General features: G+C 46.0%; 1 protein-coding gene across 2 annotated transcripts in view; it reads left to right on the plus strand.

Moving 5' to 3' along the window:
* Drd2 (dopamine receptor D2) overlaps window positions 1–16,817 on the plus strand; it is a 63,642-nt gene that overhangs the window by 35,655 nt on the left and 11,170 nt on the right. For both annotated transcript variants that reach the window (XM_021633303.2, XM_021633304.2), the window contains exon 2: window positions 14,029–14,344. In XM_021633303.2, the coding sequence (XP_021488978.1) occupies window positions 14,060–14,344 (285 nt within the window). In that variant the 5' untranslated portion in view covers window positions 14,029–14,059. The remainder of the gene's footprint in view (window positions 1–14,028; window positions 14,345–16,817) is intronic.

Genomic DNA, 16,817 nt, shown 5'->3' on the forward strand with positions numbered 1-16,817 from the left:
CTGCACATGAAGGGCAGGGCTCTGTACTCTCCCTGAGATTGTTCATGATGGGCATCTCTTAGCATCCTTCCAGCAATAGCATGCCTGCTATGGGCATCCATCTGTTTCCTTTCCTGAAATAATGATTGGAGAGTGGTGACTCCTTCACTGCTCAAGAACTCTGAGGTCACTGGAGAACTTCTGACGCATATGGTCTTTCATTAGCCACTGTGGAACTCCCACTCCACTCCAGGAAATCCTAGATGCTCACATGGCTAAGAATGAATATAATGTAAACCTTGCTGTTGATGAGCCTAGGACACAGGAGTGACGGACTTGTGGATTGTGATACCCCAGCACCAATATCAATCAAATGCTGTGACTCTGAATGGGGAGTAAGTAAATAATTCTTCCGGGAGAGATCACAACAAGCTTCCTGAAGGAGGTAGTCTTTGAGGAGCAATAGATCTGTAGAGAGAAAGAATTTTGACATTGTTCTCTCAAATGAACCAATTTTACCAGTGAGCATGCTCACAAGGTTGCTCCCTGCCATGGAAATTGCAGGTACTAGTGGCTGAATGCACGTTACATGTTTTATCATCAGCATCCTGGAGAGGAATGGAATCCTGTGATCCTGTACCATTCAGCAATTCTTAGCATGTGCGTTAGAATTACAAATGAGGAAAGGAAATGAGGTAGCAGCAGACGGCAGCCATTTCTCAGAGGTTTGGGGACTGCAGAGGAAAGGCAACAGGCAGGGCCTGGCCTAGGTCACCAGTAGCCTTGCCCATGAGGCTGGCATACCAGGCAGATGCCCCCTCTCCACTTACCACATGCTAGGAAGATGGAATGTTTTGTTTCAGCCTGCAGTGTGCACCCCAGTTCCTGGAGAGATAAACACTTTCTGAGCTGCTGATGTAATTAGATGATCAGTCATAGAAAATCTAAAGCAAATACAACTTTTGGGGAGGGAGGTTTAATTATTATTATGATTATGATGATGATGCTGTCATTTCTATTATTATTAGGAAGGGAAAGAGGCCCAAGGGAAATAATCTGGAGACTGGGCTCCTGTGTCCATGGAGGGCTGGAGACGTACACAAAATCACTGCCCTGCCCAAAAGGTTACCTCCAGCCTCCTCAACCCCATTCTTCTGCTGCAACCCTGTGATGGGGACAGGGGTTATGGGAGAGAGTGCTAGAGTCTCATTCACATATAGCCCTTGTTGTTCAGTAGCTGTTCAACTCAGTTGCTCTAAAAATGTAAAACAGGAGACAGAGCTTAAGTGCTTTCTGGAATCTGACAGTAAATATGAAACCCGTTGGTTGTAGGATTATAAAGATTGGTAGCATCTACGGTACACCCAAGAGCTTGTGTCCCCAGCCAGCCAAGACAGGGTGTCATGACAGGTAGGAATGTTGCCAAATTCTTCAGGTCTAAGATCTCCTAAGATGAGGTAATTGATGAGAGCATAACAGGAGGTGTAGGGGAGAAATGGCGGCCGTCCACGTCTCGTATCCTTGGAATACCGTCATACCTCATGCACAGCCCTCTAGCTGCCATCTTCAGTCTTGAGTAAAGCTGGTTGCCTCTCTCTGGATCCAACATGTTCCTGCCATGCAAGAATGCTGATCCAGAGCCAGATGTGGCTCCTTCCATAATTCCAGCGCTGGAGGTGGAAGCAGGAGCATCAGTAGTTCAACACAGGCAATTCAAAGCTAACTCTAGGCAGCGTAAGACCGCATCCAAAAATAAACTAAACTAATAAATAAACTGATCCAGAATTCCAAAAACTTAGCATTCTTTAAATAAGAAAAGCTGTAGATCCATATTTTAATATGAAATCTCTAAATATTAAATATTGACATCAAATTCCTTTCCTCCACAATGTTGTGTGAGTCCAACACATTCTATCTGCAAAATTAAATGTTACCCATAAGCTGTTAGGTTGCACGTTTGAGCTGAAAAGGATTAGCAACCATTGCTGGATTAGTGGAGACTGGCCAGAGAGTAGGCAGCATTGAACACTGCAGCCTGCTATGATTGGCCTCCATCTCCTCCCATATACAAACATGGACTGATGTCTGTTCTAGGTGGTTCAGGGTTGCTGCTGCCTGAGAGCTATGACAAGCGGATGACTCCAGTTTCTCAGATCTGCAGAGGCTGGGCATTCTCAGACCCACCTTCATGTGTGAGGGAGAGATCATGATTTACAGGTGAAGCCGAGGTGCATGAACTTGGCAGCACGCTGATGCTGCAAGGAAAGGAGTCCCCCTCCTTCGTGCCACAGCCATCAAAGCTCTCATCAAGCCTGTGCCTCGGGGAGCTGTCACAGCCTCATTACTGCTAATTCATCTTCACTTAGTGCATCAAAAGGCTGATTTATGAAATTGGGTGGGTGCATAGGAAGTTTGATTAGTAACATTATGTTGTTTGCCACGGGCTCAGGGAACTTAGCTCATCCACATCCCAGGAGCTCAAGATAAGACCTAAGTATTTGTTCTGCCTCTGAAATTCTCAGGATCATGGAAAGGTGTGGTAGTTCCCTGGGGGTACCTTCTCTATTTCTCCCTTACCCCATAAGTGGGTCTCTGAGGTTCACCGTTGGCCTGTTATCAAAACAAAGGAGGAGGGTAAATGCGGGTGGCTCCATGGTAAATGGCTCTCACTAGCATGGCTTAACTCTCGACACCAAAAGAAATGAAAATAACACAATGCAAGGATTGCACGTGCCAACACACAAGGTTTATACAGTGCTGAGGGTAGATTCCAGGGCTTGGTCATGCTAGGTAAGCACTCTACCAGCTGAGATTTATCCCTGGCATCTTCCTCACCTAGTGATAATATAGGTGTCATAAATCTGGTTGTTTAAAGGAAGACCTGAACAGGAAAGGCAAGAGAACACTACTTTTTATGTAAGACTTTCAAGTTAGCAAGCTATTTTGAAATATCATTTTATTTGATTCCTCTGCTACCCTCTGAAATAGAAACAAGAGCACTCATTATCAAATTCTTATTGAGTATTAATTATTTAACTGAGAATTAGAGGCATGGCTCATCAAGGCAACACAATTAAATGGCTGCATATCAGACACCTGCAGTTGGATGAACTAATTCAGGTTGATGATGCCCTTACCAATCACAGAGTCTAACGGTCTTGACTGAGTTCTCTGCTTGCCCACCTCTGCCTTCAGGGAAAGAGGGTGTCTCATATCCCTTGTCCTTCCAATTTATCAGAAAGGCTACAGGCCAGCTATGATGTACTTTTGTGTGATTCAGAGCGTCAAGGTTGCTGCAATCTGCAAGGTATACATCAAGAACATTTTTAGGGTAACTATAATGTGCCCTAGCATGTCAGGCTTTCAGCTCATGGATGTTGGTGGGAATTTTGTAGCCTCATAGCTGAAGTCTCTAGGTATGAAGATGACTGGGCGCTATGGATAAATCACAAGGTCCTCTCACATCCATTCATCCTAGTATGAATTTTTTGCTTGTTTGTTTTTCTCTGGGATTCATACACAAATCAGGTGAATCTATCTCTCTGGCAGTTGTCACATTCCTCTTTAAAAACAGTCGCTGTCAGCTACTGGACTTGCTGCTAGTGGGGTTACATTTCCTAAGTTAATTTCAGGGCAATTCCAACAAGGGAGGAATTATTGCTCAATTGTCCAGATAAGAAAACTGAGATACAAAGACAGGCAGAGTGGCACATACCTTTAATTCCAGCACTTGGGAGGCAGAGGCAGGTAGATTTCTGTGATTTTTGAGGCTAGCTTGGTCTACAGAGTGAGTTCCAATCCAGCCAGAGCTACAGAGTAAGACCCTGTCTTAAAACAACAAACAAAAAATTCAAAATAACAACAAAACACACACACATACACACACACACACACAAAAACAACCCTGAGGCACACAGTGCTTGAAGTGTTCAAGCTGTGACCAGAACCATGTGTATCTCTGTGGTGAAAATAAACACAGGCTACATCAACCTGTGTCCATTACACTGGGTTGGGGTTCTCACTGTCTAGAAAAGTCTGAAAGATTGAAGGATTGGAAGCAGGAAGCCCTATGCATGCTTCCTGCCTGTCCTTCCTGCCTGTAGTTGAGACAGGGCCACTGCTTTAATGCTTCCTTCTGCAAATGCACATCTTGATTTCCTCTAAGTAAGGATCCAACAACCCAGGGAAACAAGTGGGTCCATACCCATAGTACTGCTGGGAAGTAGATGAGAAGGACTCAAAGGAAGCCCTAATGGACAGGAAGCAGTCAGGCTGACTGGGCCTGAGGGAAGATCTTTGAGGATACTCTGGAGCCAAGAGAGAATGAGTCACCCAAGTTTTTTTTCCATACATACTGGTTCTACCCAGAATTCTCTGGGCTCAGTGCTCCCCAGAACTCATTTTTTTTCAGAGCAGTTTGGTTACCCCAGGTAGTCCAAGAATGTTTAGTGTGGGGGGTGTGATAAAGAAATTATAAAGAGGTGATTAGAAAAATCATTTTGTGAGAGAAATTTGAGACATATACTGAAGCAGGAAGAGCAGCAGCAGGAGCTCAAGGTCTCCATCGCCTCATTTCAAACACAACTTACAGACACTTTTATTTGCATTGTGCCTCCATTTTTATACAATTTTCAAATAAATCTCAGACAACATGTTAAAGTCATGTATAACGATTTCATTCTGTACCTCTACATCATAAAGACTCACCAAAATTTAAGCTGAATGTAGCTGGGCATGCTGGTATATGCCAGGGATCTCAGCACTTGGGAGGTGGGGGCAGAAAGATCAAGAGTTCAAGGTCATCCTTAACTATACAGTGACCCTGAAACAAGACTGGGCTATTTGGGACCTTGCTTCTAAAAGGAAAAACATTCAGCCAGAGCACCCTTATTGTGCCTATAAAATGTTATTCATAGTCCTAATACACAAAAACCTCCTGCCAAGATTCTCAGTTGTCTTAGAAATGTCATGGACTTTGAGCAGCTGGTTTTTCTGAATCAGCACCCAAATATGTTCACACATTGTAACTGGCCAAAGGAGCACTGGAGTAGCTTTTATACCAGATGCTTCTCTATCTTTTGGTTTCATTTGTTTGTTTCCTTGGAATTTATTTTTTGAAGAAAGCAGGCCATTTGCCCTGTAGCACTTTCTGCTATCTCGATTTTGTATACCTTTGGTGAAGTTCACTGTCAATTGGTCTTTGAGGTCCTGAAACTAAATTGCTATTTATTTGGGAGCGATAAAGTTCTTGCGTGGCCTATTCACTCTACTGCAGCAAGGACTGGGGGTGGGGGGTCTTTCGCCCTTTTTGCCTGAGACAGAAATGGTCCTCACGCTAGCTTGCTGCACCCTATGGAGGAGAGGTTGGGGAGAGCTTCCTGAATGTTCCCAGCAGCAAGATCGAAATCCTGCTGTTATTTAGACTGAAGCTGGTGGATCCAACCAATGTAGTCTGTGTCTGTGCCATTTTTTTATTTTTTATTTTTTTTTATGAACAGGGCTGCTTTTTCATAAAGCAGAACAATTTTCTGCCAAATAGCCAGGGTTGTTTTCCCTCTTTCTAGAGCAATAAGGCTCAGGATTTGTTTCCCTCTTGACTTTCAAGAGCATGTTTTCTCAATTCTTTCCTGAAATTAAAGTAAAGGTCAAGGAGGCTGGTCCGAGATTCTCGGCTCTCTCCTTTTCAAGCTCCTGCAGAAGGGGAGTTGCTGCTGTCTGCATCTTGGGCTCAGATGACCAGCCCAGCACCTTTGGGAAAATCAAACTTATCAGGTCTTTTCTTGGTTGTTGTTGAAGGGAGGGAAAGAGAGAGAGAGAGAGAGAGAGAGAGAGAGAGAGAGAGAGAGACAGACAGACAGACAGACAGAGAGACAGAGAGACAGAGAGACAGAAGAGCCAGTCTGTGGGATCCTTTCTGGTTTAGATCAGAACAGTTTCCAGAGGCTTCGCTCTCCCCTCTGTGTTCCCTTTCTCAAGGAGGGGGCCCTGGCCCCCATCCCTCTGACTGCATCCCACCTGTCAATTCCGGTGAGCTGCCCTGGAGATCTGCCCCTTCCCTCACACTGTGAAGATTTTTAATCAAAAGGCGGCACATGCTGAATGCTACCTCGCTTAGAACCAACTGAAGCTTTCCTCCCCGCCCCTCCCCACACTGAGTCACTCAGCTAACAGTTAATTAATGTGTGACACTTTGACAGTTTGTGCGGAGACATTTTTACGGAGCTATCAAAATCCACAGGGATAAGGCTGGGAGCCACACATGCCTGCTTGCCTTTACTGAGTCTCCGGTAACTGCCTTACTCCAATGCAGATCTCGAAGGCCAGCAACCAGGGAAGATGACAAAGCTCAGCCGTCACTCCATTGCTGCCAGGGCCTTCCGGGGGACAGCCACATTGTCGCCTGGACATACCAGTGACACCTGGTCGCTTTGATAAGGAGACAAGCAGGGAAGTGTGCCTGGGATGAAAATCCTAGAGGCAACACTCCAGCCACTTTCAGCTGGGAACAGAAATAGCCCACACGGTCAGCACACTCAGCTCCCCGAGAAGATTCTCAGTCAGGGGTCCCTCTGTGGCTGAATGAGGAGGAGCTGTGTGTGCTGACCCCAGACTCCTCTCCATATCCCACAGAATAGCTGGCTCTCAGTTTACCTCTGCAATGCTTTAACATCCTACTCGGCACTGTTGTGTGGTGAAAGCTCTGGGGACAACATTGCTTCTTCAGTGGGACACTATGAAAAGGCTGGGGGATTCTGGGTTCCCTGGCCTTCAGCAGCCCAGAGTCCAGCTCTGGGCTCCCTTTCCACAGAAAGCAAGTTACCTGGGACCCAGCTCTGGCCTGCCTATGCCCTCACGTATCCATGCACTCTCTATTGCTGATACTGTAACTCTGGGTGCTACAGTATACACTTTGGGGAATATCTTAGAAGGACCCTGAGAGCAAGGACTCTGTCACTGGGGCCCAGAAAGTCAAGTGGGTTCCCAGAAGAGGAGTGTGGTCCCCATGAAGAAGGATCCAGGGGTCTAAATAGTATAGACCTGTTCCCTTCACTTTGAGGGTGGAACTCACTGAGGCTGTGGAGGGGGCTATTCCTCTGACCGTCACAAACACGTGAGCCAGTTGACGTAGGAGAAAGGGTTTGTCTGGAGAGAAAGATAGCGGTCTCTTGGTCCTGTTGTCTGGGGACCTGTGTGGAGGTGACACATCACGGCAGGAGCCTCTGGTGGAGGAAGCTGCTCTCCTCACAGCACCTGAAGACAAAGAGAGGAAGAGGGTCAGTTTCTGAGGGCTCACCCCGTGCTTTGAAACCTTCCACATGCTCCACCTCTTAACGCTGTCACCGTCTTCCAATAATGCCAACCTGGGAGTAAGCCGTGAATTAGCACATGGGCCTTGGGGGACATCTAAGACCCCAACCACAGAGCACCTTTCCTTCCAAAATCTTTATTCAACTATTGACACCTGCGAAGGACCCAGCTTCTCAGTATACCTAGGCTTGGGTGTTGAGAAAGATGTTCAGGGGTGAGAAGGGCCGTATACCTAGAGCTAACAGCATATATACACCCCATGCACACACCCCCTCCTCCATGGCTCTGTGCCATCCTAATAGTTTTATCTTTCCTCTTTGTCCTTTCCACAGACACCAAAGACCCTCAGCCCAGGAACTAAGAAACTCTGCCATTCAAATGCTCATGTTTCTGGCCACCATTCCAGGTTCTTGGAGTCTAGGTCTAGGGGGCCTCAATGGTGGGCACCTTTGGGGTGCATGCCTGGCAGTAGGCCCCTGGAAGATGATCCACCTAGGACTCTTAGTCTGAGATCTGTCCATCCCCATCCCAGACTGAGGCTGCCTCCAGGTCAAGAACCTATAAAGGTCTGCCATTTGATGAGAGTGCCTTCTTCCTTCCCAACCCCAGCCCCTCCTGGAGCCCACAGAGACACTAGAGAAAGAGCCACTCCTGAACCACAGCCTGGCCCTCCACGGAGAGGAGAGGTAGTGGCTTGTTTCCAGGGGCCCTGGAGAGAAGCACCCTACCTACTCACGCCCAATTTCCATCCAGCAAATCACTCCACCAAGCTGCTTTTGACATGTAAATGAGAAATGCCCCCCCTTACTTTTTCATTGAAATGCTTAAAGTCTTAGAAAAGAAGAAAAAAAAAATTGATGTGTTTAAGACAGCAGTGTCTCACCCGCCATCGAGCCTGATAAGGGATTGTTAAATTTTAATTAGACAATTAGATTCCTTCAAGTGCCAAACTTCAGAGGAGGCAGCACAAGAGAAGCTGAGAGAGCGCAGGAAACCGGCTGCTTGGGTTCACGAAGCGCCGGGGTTGCTCTTCCCCCACCTGCCAGCTCTGTGCACCCTTGGAACAGAGATGAGAGGGCACAGAGGCGGGAGTGGGCATGAAAAGGATGACCTCCCCTTCCTGGACCAACCAGCTTTCCTTTGGCAACCCAAGCTGCCCCAACAGATGGAAGGAAAGCTTTGGCCTCACCCCAGCGGGTCTGGGGACTAAACTTGATCACTGCCCGCCCTGCTCTCCCCCCCCATCCCCACCCCGTACCCGCTAAAGTTCATTCTCGGAGAAAACGCCTTATTTGGGAGTCATCCTTCAATTGTGGCGCCTCAAAGCAGCCCTTTTTCTCCCCACCTGCTTGTGAGGAGCCACTTCTGCTGACAGGCTGAGAGCCTGCCTGTGTCTAGAAGTGTGTGTGTGGGGTCCCTCCACGCCATAACCTCTGTTCCCCTCTCTGTCCCACACTGTGTGGCTCCAGCGTTTGGCTCAGCAGTGGGTGGTCTCTGCAGGGTGTCAGCCTAGGCTGCCTGGGGGTTCGCCTCTCTGCACCAACCAATCTCTCAGCTTCTCCCCAGGGAAGGCTGGCTTATTTCCAAGTTAGGGAGCACACACGAGGTAGGCCTTCATGAGGCCCATGGGGCAAACGGCAGAAGCCACTGAGGTTGGATACCCCAGCTCTATGTTCTTGGCTTGCTATTTCCACACACCCGCTCCTTCCAGTCATCTACTCTACGCTTCTGAAGAGGACCACGGTTGGTGCAGGCTGGAGCTAGGCTCGATGCTTGAGGGAAACTTGATGGGGACAGGTACTGAGCACCAGAGTAGATGGCTCTGGAGGACCTTTTAGTTGACCTTTGCCTTTCTAAGCAAGGGTAGAAACAGTGAATCAGTGAATGCTGAGAACAGATGAGGGACAGATGGTTTCTGTGGCTTCAGCGGCCTGAGGCTTAATAAACCACCTACATGAAAGATCTCCCTGTGATCCTGTCTGTCACAGGATCAGCTGAGAAGAAAAGCTCAGAGGTCCCATAGAACCCATGGGTCCTTGTCTCCTAGTGAGATGGGTGGGGAGCAGTTGTCATCACCCCTTGATGATCAGGGAGATATAGGGGGTACTTTAGGGAGACTGACCCAGACATCCCTTGAATGAGCCTAGCATCTCTGGATTAAATCATTCAATTATTCCTCAGAAGAAACAGTGCAGCGGCTACGTTTGTAAGGCTGAGATATGGCCATGACCACATCTCCATGTGTTGTTCCACTAAGTGCTCATTGACTGGGAACTGTAAACTGGGAGATTATGTATTTTTTCAGGAGGAGGTAGGAGCCACCTACTAGGAAATGGAGGTTGCATTTGGAGGGCGATGAGCAATTCTTCTGTATTTTTAAAAACCCAGCCAAAATCTTTGTTCTTACATGTGATCATATTTATCTGAAAATTCTTATGACTAGAATAATAATTCAATGTGAGCAATAGTCTCAGCAAAAAGAAAACAACAAAAATGTCAGTCATTCTCAGCCAATCCAGGGTCCCGGTTGCTGTGTGGCTTCTCATGCTCTGCATATAATTCTGGGAGCAGACACTGACCTCATTTGGCTTTTTTGGAGTGAAAAATCCAGCCCATGATGCCTCAACACAGGCTTTCCATTGTCTTTCCTATAAGGATAACCTCTGGCAAAATCTAAAAAGCCCGAGGGTTAGAGGATAAGGACCTAGGTGATAGGAGAAAGTCCTCTGGGGCTCTCACATCTCTTGCTATTTCTGGAGGGTCCAACAATCTGTGCAATCCAAAGGTTGAAAGAAAAGAGGAAGGGGATGATGAGTGCAGAAACCTGATCCTGTCAGGTTTTCTCATGCTTTCCAGAGGTGCCAGAGTGGTAATCTGCTTCACCTGTTCTAAGATTCCTTCCTCCCGTTTCCATGTCTATAAAGTTAGAGTGCTTTTTGTAACTGGCAGCTTCTGAGGTCTGTGCTGAAGTTCCTCCTGTGCTGAGATTCTTCTGCTTTCCTGGTGTTGCATAAACCAACACCAAAGCTTACATCCTACTCTGTCAGTGCCTCTGAAATGTGGTCAGTCTTATAGCTGTGGACTTTAGCAGGTGACCCGGGAAAGCAGAATCCTTCTGGTTAGCTGTCACCTCACCTGGAGTGTTTGTTCTGCAGCAAGGGCCCAGGCACAAGCTTTGCCTCATCTTGGACCATTTTTTTTTCCTTCCTGAAGCATCTCCATGTGGTCTTTCTTCTGTTCCTGCAATGTTGGAAACTCCTTCTGTGTCTAAAGTTCCTCTTCTAATGGGACACAAGTCAGCTTGGAGTAGGGTCTACCTTGGTGGCCTCATTTCAGTTAATTCCCATTTAAAGATTCCATCTCCAAATGCATTCTGATACTGGGGTTAGGGCATTAACACATGAATTTTGTAAGGCAGATGAGAGGAACACAATGCCAGGAGCCATTACTGGAGCTGACATGCAATATCTGTGGTGCTCTTAAGCTGCATTACTTCTGGACATTTGTGAATCTAGTGGCCTACATTAGCCAGAACATTTCAGGGGTGGAGGGGTTTTCTTCCCAGGTCTACTAGCTGAACTATCTCCCCTGATTCAGTTCAGCAAACATGCTCACTGCCGACAGACCGCAGAGTAGGGAGGTCTGAAAGAACGAAACAGTGTGCTTTTTATATGTTTGCTCCATGAAAACAAAGCAGGGGTCACACGTGGTGCATCCTTGAGAAAACTGGATGGAGAAATCAGACACACAAGTGTGGGTGTCCAGGACAGAGCCTGGAATGAGCAGTGGGAGCCCCAAGGAAGGTGGCAGACGGTCCAGGCTCGTTCTAGGAAAGGAGACTTCTGAGTCAGTCTTTCTTTGAAGCATGTGTAGGCTCAGACTAGAGTTTCTCAGATATGTCCCTTGTTTATAAAGAGGCAGTAATATTGAAAGCTTGCAGACTGTAGTTTTGAGGTTGAGACAGTGCATCTAAAATCACTTGGCAAACTCCTAAGACTTTTATAAGTCTGGTTTCATCACTTTATATCACTATTATGTTGCAGAACCATGAGTTTGGTCTGACATTAGAACAGGTGGAGGAAGGGGACACAGGGAGCTGAGAATCATGAAAGGGGACACAGGGAGATGAGGATCATGGGAACAGACACAGGGCATTGAAGATCATGGTAGATACCACTGGCTACACTAGGAGCAGGACCAAGACAACAAGAAGGGGAGCAGAGAGATCTGGGGTAGAGCCAGGCCTAATAGTAAATTCCTGTTGTTCTGGTGACTAAGAAGCCTGAGGCAAGAGGATCACTAGCTAAAGGCCTTTCTGGGTTACAGAGTAAGTTCAAGGCTAGCTTGAGTGACTTAGTAAGACTGTCTCTAAATACAAAGAAAAAGAGCACTGGGAGGTGGCTTGGAAGTTCTGCTTTGCAGGTACCAAGCCTTTAGTTCAATCGCCCCAGTGCTGAGAAAGAAAGCAAATGAGAGTGAAGAGTTCCTCTAGACTTCAGTGAATTGCCTGGAGTTTCTGTGTAGCAGGTTCAATAGATGCTGATTGAATAAATTAATGTCAGAAGCAACCAGCTGCCTGGTCAATATGTACATACAGGCATCCTGCTGTGTGCTCCAGGAGGGAAGACAAGACGAGTTGGTTTTGCTGAATATATCGTCAATTCGACACGATGCTTCACTGCCTTTGAATTAGGAAACTTGCTGCAGGATTGCATTCCATGTCACCCCACACTGAATCCCCAGAGATCTCAGAGTGGGGCGTCATCTGTCTGCTTCTTTCCCATTTTTGTCTCAAATGGCATTGACTGGTTGTTTTCACATCCACCTGGGTGGAAGAGTACCTGGAGGTCACCGTGCTTTGTGTGGACTGCCTCGGAATGCCAATACATTTTTCTGCATCCTGTGGAACAGGACCACCTTTGTTAGCAGCTGATACTGCATTGTGTGTGTGTGTGTTGTTTTAATCACAATAACCCAAGCCAAGCCTGAAGCCTCCCAAGTCTGCTCTTGAGCCCCCTTCTTTGTTTTCTCTGTGAGTGGTTCCCCTTCTTTGTTTTCTATGTGAGTTTTGCTACCAGTTTTCCAGAGCCCTAGGGAAATCATGAGCTGCCATAGATTTTTTTTTTCCCCACCTTCTCAGCCTCTTTTCCTCTGCTGTGCCCAACTACTTAACCACCAGGCTTCATGACACCAGTTTCTAAGGTCTATTTATGTCCACTTCCATGACTTCCACTTAAGTGACTGCCATCTCTTAGCTGAAGTATGGTTATCTCATTTTGCTCTATGCTCTCTTCCACCCCAAAAGGCCAGTGAACTTTCAGTAACCCCACTTGAATGGTATCATTCTTTCACTCCTGTTTCCATGGAGACTGAAGCTGACAAGACCCAGTCATGTTGGCTTAAGAAGGACCCTCTGGCTTAATTTTTCTCAACCTCATTGAGACACTCTACATTTTTAGCTGAACAGAATCATTTGCTGTTGAGACTGTGCTATTTCCTCCTTGGATAAAACATCTTCCAACATTTAGTTGCTTAAGAAGCTCTTCCTACTTCATCTCAGGAATGGGGTGGGGTATGTTCTGTGGAGCCTCATTATTTCCTGCTCAGATTCCTGCAGTGGCTTTCTTCAGGTGTCCTGTTTCTGCTGTGGACCTTGCCCATCCACTATCTACGATGCTCAGCTTCATCACTCTGCAAGGCAAATATGAATGTGTAGCAGGTTCAATAGATGTTGGCTTTTCAGGCCCTCTGTGGTCTCGCCTATATAGCTGCTCTGATTCAACTCATGCTGAGACTCTTTAGGCTTCTGCTCTCTCAAATCTCTTTTAAGTCCTCTAATATGGCATTTGCTGCTTTCTGCCTGGACCCTACCCATAATCTCCAGCTCTATAGGTGTCTAATTTCTACATATATTTCAAGTCTCAGTTGACTGTCACTTTCATCAGAAAGCTTTGCTTGAGTACATAAAGTAAGATGTGTATCTATCTCCCCATTCCATTTCCTTTTCCCTACTATCACAAAGTTAGCTGCTTTATTACTTGGCTATCTTTTTCTTTCTTTCTTTATATAACTAAAGATTGAGCCAATGGTCTTCTGTACCACAGAAATATATCCAAACCTCTCTTTTTATTTTATTTTTTTAAGTTTTGAGACAGGGTTTCACTAAGTTGTTAGGCTGATTTTGAACTTACTCTGTAGCCCAGGCTAGCCTTGAACTTTCTATCCCCCTGAATCAACATTTGGAGCAACTAGAATTACAGGTATGTGCCACTGAGCAGAGTATCTATTATTTCCTCTAGAATGTAAGATATAAAGCCATGTATATTTTGTTTGCTCGTATTTTCTAGCTACATATAAAATAATGATTAATAAATGTTAATAGCATCAAGAATTAATGGGTTCCCATTTCTATTTCTACCACCAGACGCTAGAACTCTTATCTAATTTACCATGCATATGAGTGGGTTGAGCAAATGAAAGAATGGATGAGTAGTTCTTTTGGAGCTTATTTATTTTATTATACTTGGAAAATGTATATTTTTTTCATTTATTAAACCAACTGTTAGGAGAACAGAAGCAGGCCCCAACATTGTAATATTACTGGATATGAGCCTACAGACCATAGATTGGAGAATTCTCTACTCTGCTAGCTCTTGGGTTTTCCACAGGGATCTCTCTACGGGAGGAAGCATGCTTTGGAAACCTTCACACTCCTTCTCTGTGTTCATTTCTCCTGGCCAGAGCCTTGCCACCCAGTGGCCCCGCTGCCCCAATGGATCCCCTGAACCTTTCCTGGTACGAGGATGATCTGGAAGGGCGAAACTGGAGCCGGCCCTTCAATGGGTCGGAAGGAAAGGCAGACAGGCCCCACTACAACTACTATGCCATGCTGCTCACCCTCCTCATCTTTATCATCGTCTTTGGCAATGTGCTGGTGTGCATGGCTGTATCCAGAGAGAAGGCTTTGCAGACCACCACCAACTACCTGATAGTCAGCCTTGCTGTGGCCGACCTGCTGGTGGCCACACTGGTCATGCCCTGGGTCGTCTACCTAGAGGTAGGTCTGGCTCCCTGCTTGCTCCAGGAGGACCTTATACCTAAATCTAGATTCTTAAGTCCCTGGTGGTTTCTGCCTGTCCCCCCAGATGGCCTTTCCCTCTCCTCTGGACTAGTTTTTCTCTTTATGGAACACACAGGGATCATGTTTATGACTGTCATACACAGTGTGCTTCCTAAGCACAGGGCCCCCTGGTAAGTATTTTATACACAGCAGCTCTGGAGAGCGATACCACTAACACCATCTTGCAGATAATGGGCCAGCTGGTCAGAGAAGATAAATGTATATTCAACTCACACAGCTGGAAGGTCCAAGCTAGAATCCTGTCTTGCCTTGGAACTGCTTCAGTCGATTGTACTAGAAGTGGGACTAAGTGGTGAGAACCCGTAAGCAAGGGGCAATGTCTGTGCTCCACGCCTAAAAGCTGTCATCACTTTCTCCCATCTCAGAAATGGGGGCTGCTATTTTGTGCTGTTCTTATCTCCCATTTTCAGTGTATTCTCATGCCTATATGTTGGTAGAGGCAACAGTGGGCAGTCCATGCTGCAGCTCCTTTCCAGGGAGGATAGTGCAGCCTCCAAGGACAGAGCCCAGCTTCAGTATATCAAGCTGGAGGGTAGGCAGCACCCTGCTGAGGGCCTTGTAGCAGACACATTGCAGACATTGGTGGAGAACCTCTGAGAACTGACACTTCTCTGCTTGGTTCCTAGAACAGGAATCAGAGGCTTTGAGAAGCGGTCCATCTTGACTCAAGCCTCACAGTAAAGGGAAAAGCTGCTGGTAGAGAAATCCCAACATGGGTCCTTTCTTCCTGAGGATACTGTCCAGGTCTAGCAAGAAGATATGGGGGGCTGGAAAATTCCAGAGCCACAAGTGAGGTGACACTTTGTCTACCTAGGAGTCTGGGGTGGTGTGTCCAGGGCCGAAGGCAGTCTCAAGTCTGGGTATGAGGGAAGATTACTGGGTATTAAGGATTGTTGTCATTTTTGTTGTTGTTGTTTCTGTTGCTATGATAAAATACTCTGACAAAAAGCAACTTAGGGCAGAAGTGGTTATCATGGCTCATAATTCCAAGTTACAGATCATTATGGGGACAAGGGAAGACAGTTACTTGAAGCAGATGGTCACATCTTGTCTACAGTCAAAAGCAGATAGAAATAAATGTGTGTGTTTAATGCTTGGCTTATTCTCTCAACTCTTATAGGGTCTGGAACCCTACTCATGGAATAGAGCCACCCCCATTTATGGTAGCTCCTCCTACCTCAATTAACCCATTAATACAACACAACACAACAACACAAAACAGAAAACAACAACCAAAAAACTTCCAGGCATTGACACAGGCCTTCCCAACACTCAGTGAGACTCTCTTTCCAGGTGATTCTGGGTTGCATCAGGTTGACAATTGAAACTAAACACCCACAGGCTCCCACCTCCTTTCCTCCATGTCCCTCTTGTTTGTGAGGGCACAGAATTTCTCCCTGAAGAACCTTTTGATTCTCATGCTTGATCTGCCCCTGCTACCTTCCAAAAAAGGGTCCCTACACCTCTAAAGAGTCCTATTCATGCAACAGTGATGAGGAAAATAGGACTGCAAGTGACCTTTGTGTCCCCTGGCTTCCTTGCTTATAAGTTAGAAATAACAACAGTATCTGCCATGTAGAAGAGTTTGCAAATCAATTGAGTCACTATATGAAAAGTGATTAGAATGGTCCATGGCTCCTACTATATGACAAGGCTGATGAAAGTGACAGAGTGACAGATATTCAGCATCCCTTGACTTAGAGAAGATTTCCCTTTCTCCTTTCCCATTCTTTTCTCTCTTCATGTACAGGCAAAGAGACACCCTCTTTCCAGAGTGAAACATATTCTGTCCAGGGCTATGACATGGGTTTTGTTAGCTTCCAGCCTCCATGTGTTTATTAGGCTGCAAGATAGAGACAAATCTCTACAGAAACTGTATTGTGATCTCATTCCCTCATGAAGATGAATTATTCCCAAATTTTCACCATTTTTTTTTCAGAGATGAAGCTGAGTGCCTCAAGAGGCAAGGTACAGAAAGCCTTTCCTGGCTCCACCAATTTCCACTTGGATAGCTAAGGGAGAGAGTCTTAAGAGAGGGCAGGGAGGGATCTCCTACTTCCTGGGGACTTCAAGATCTCATATCATTCATAGTAACAGTCACTGTGAGCCTTTTCTAGAAGAGGTGTGATTGCAAAGAGGCTTCAGAGTTATTCGTTCACTTATTCAACACTAATTAAACAATTTATCCTACTCCTGCCTTGGGCCTGGGGTCTAAGGAATTTTGTGCCATGAATAAAAAACAAACAAACAAACAAACAAAAAACAAAACAATGAAAAGAAAATAAAAAACAACCCTGAGGGCTTAGACAATTCAGTCAGCTTGAGGCAGCATGAATAGATCTCAGTCTCAGACTGGGAACTTGTACCCAGGCTGGAAATATTGAGAAGG

Source organism: Meriones unguiculatus, chromosome 1 (assembly GCF_030254825.1).
Source record: "Meriones unguiculatus strain TT.TT164.6M chromosome 1, Bangor_MerUng_6.1, whole genome shotgun sequence".
Lineage (NCBI taxonomy): Eukaryota > Metazoa > Chordata > Mammalia > Rodentia > Muridae > Meriones > Meriones unguiculatus.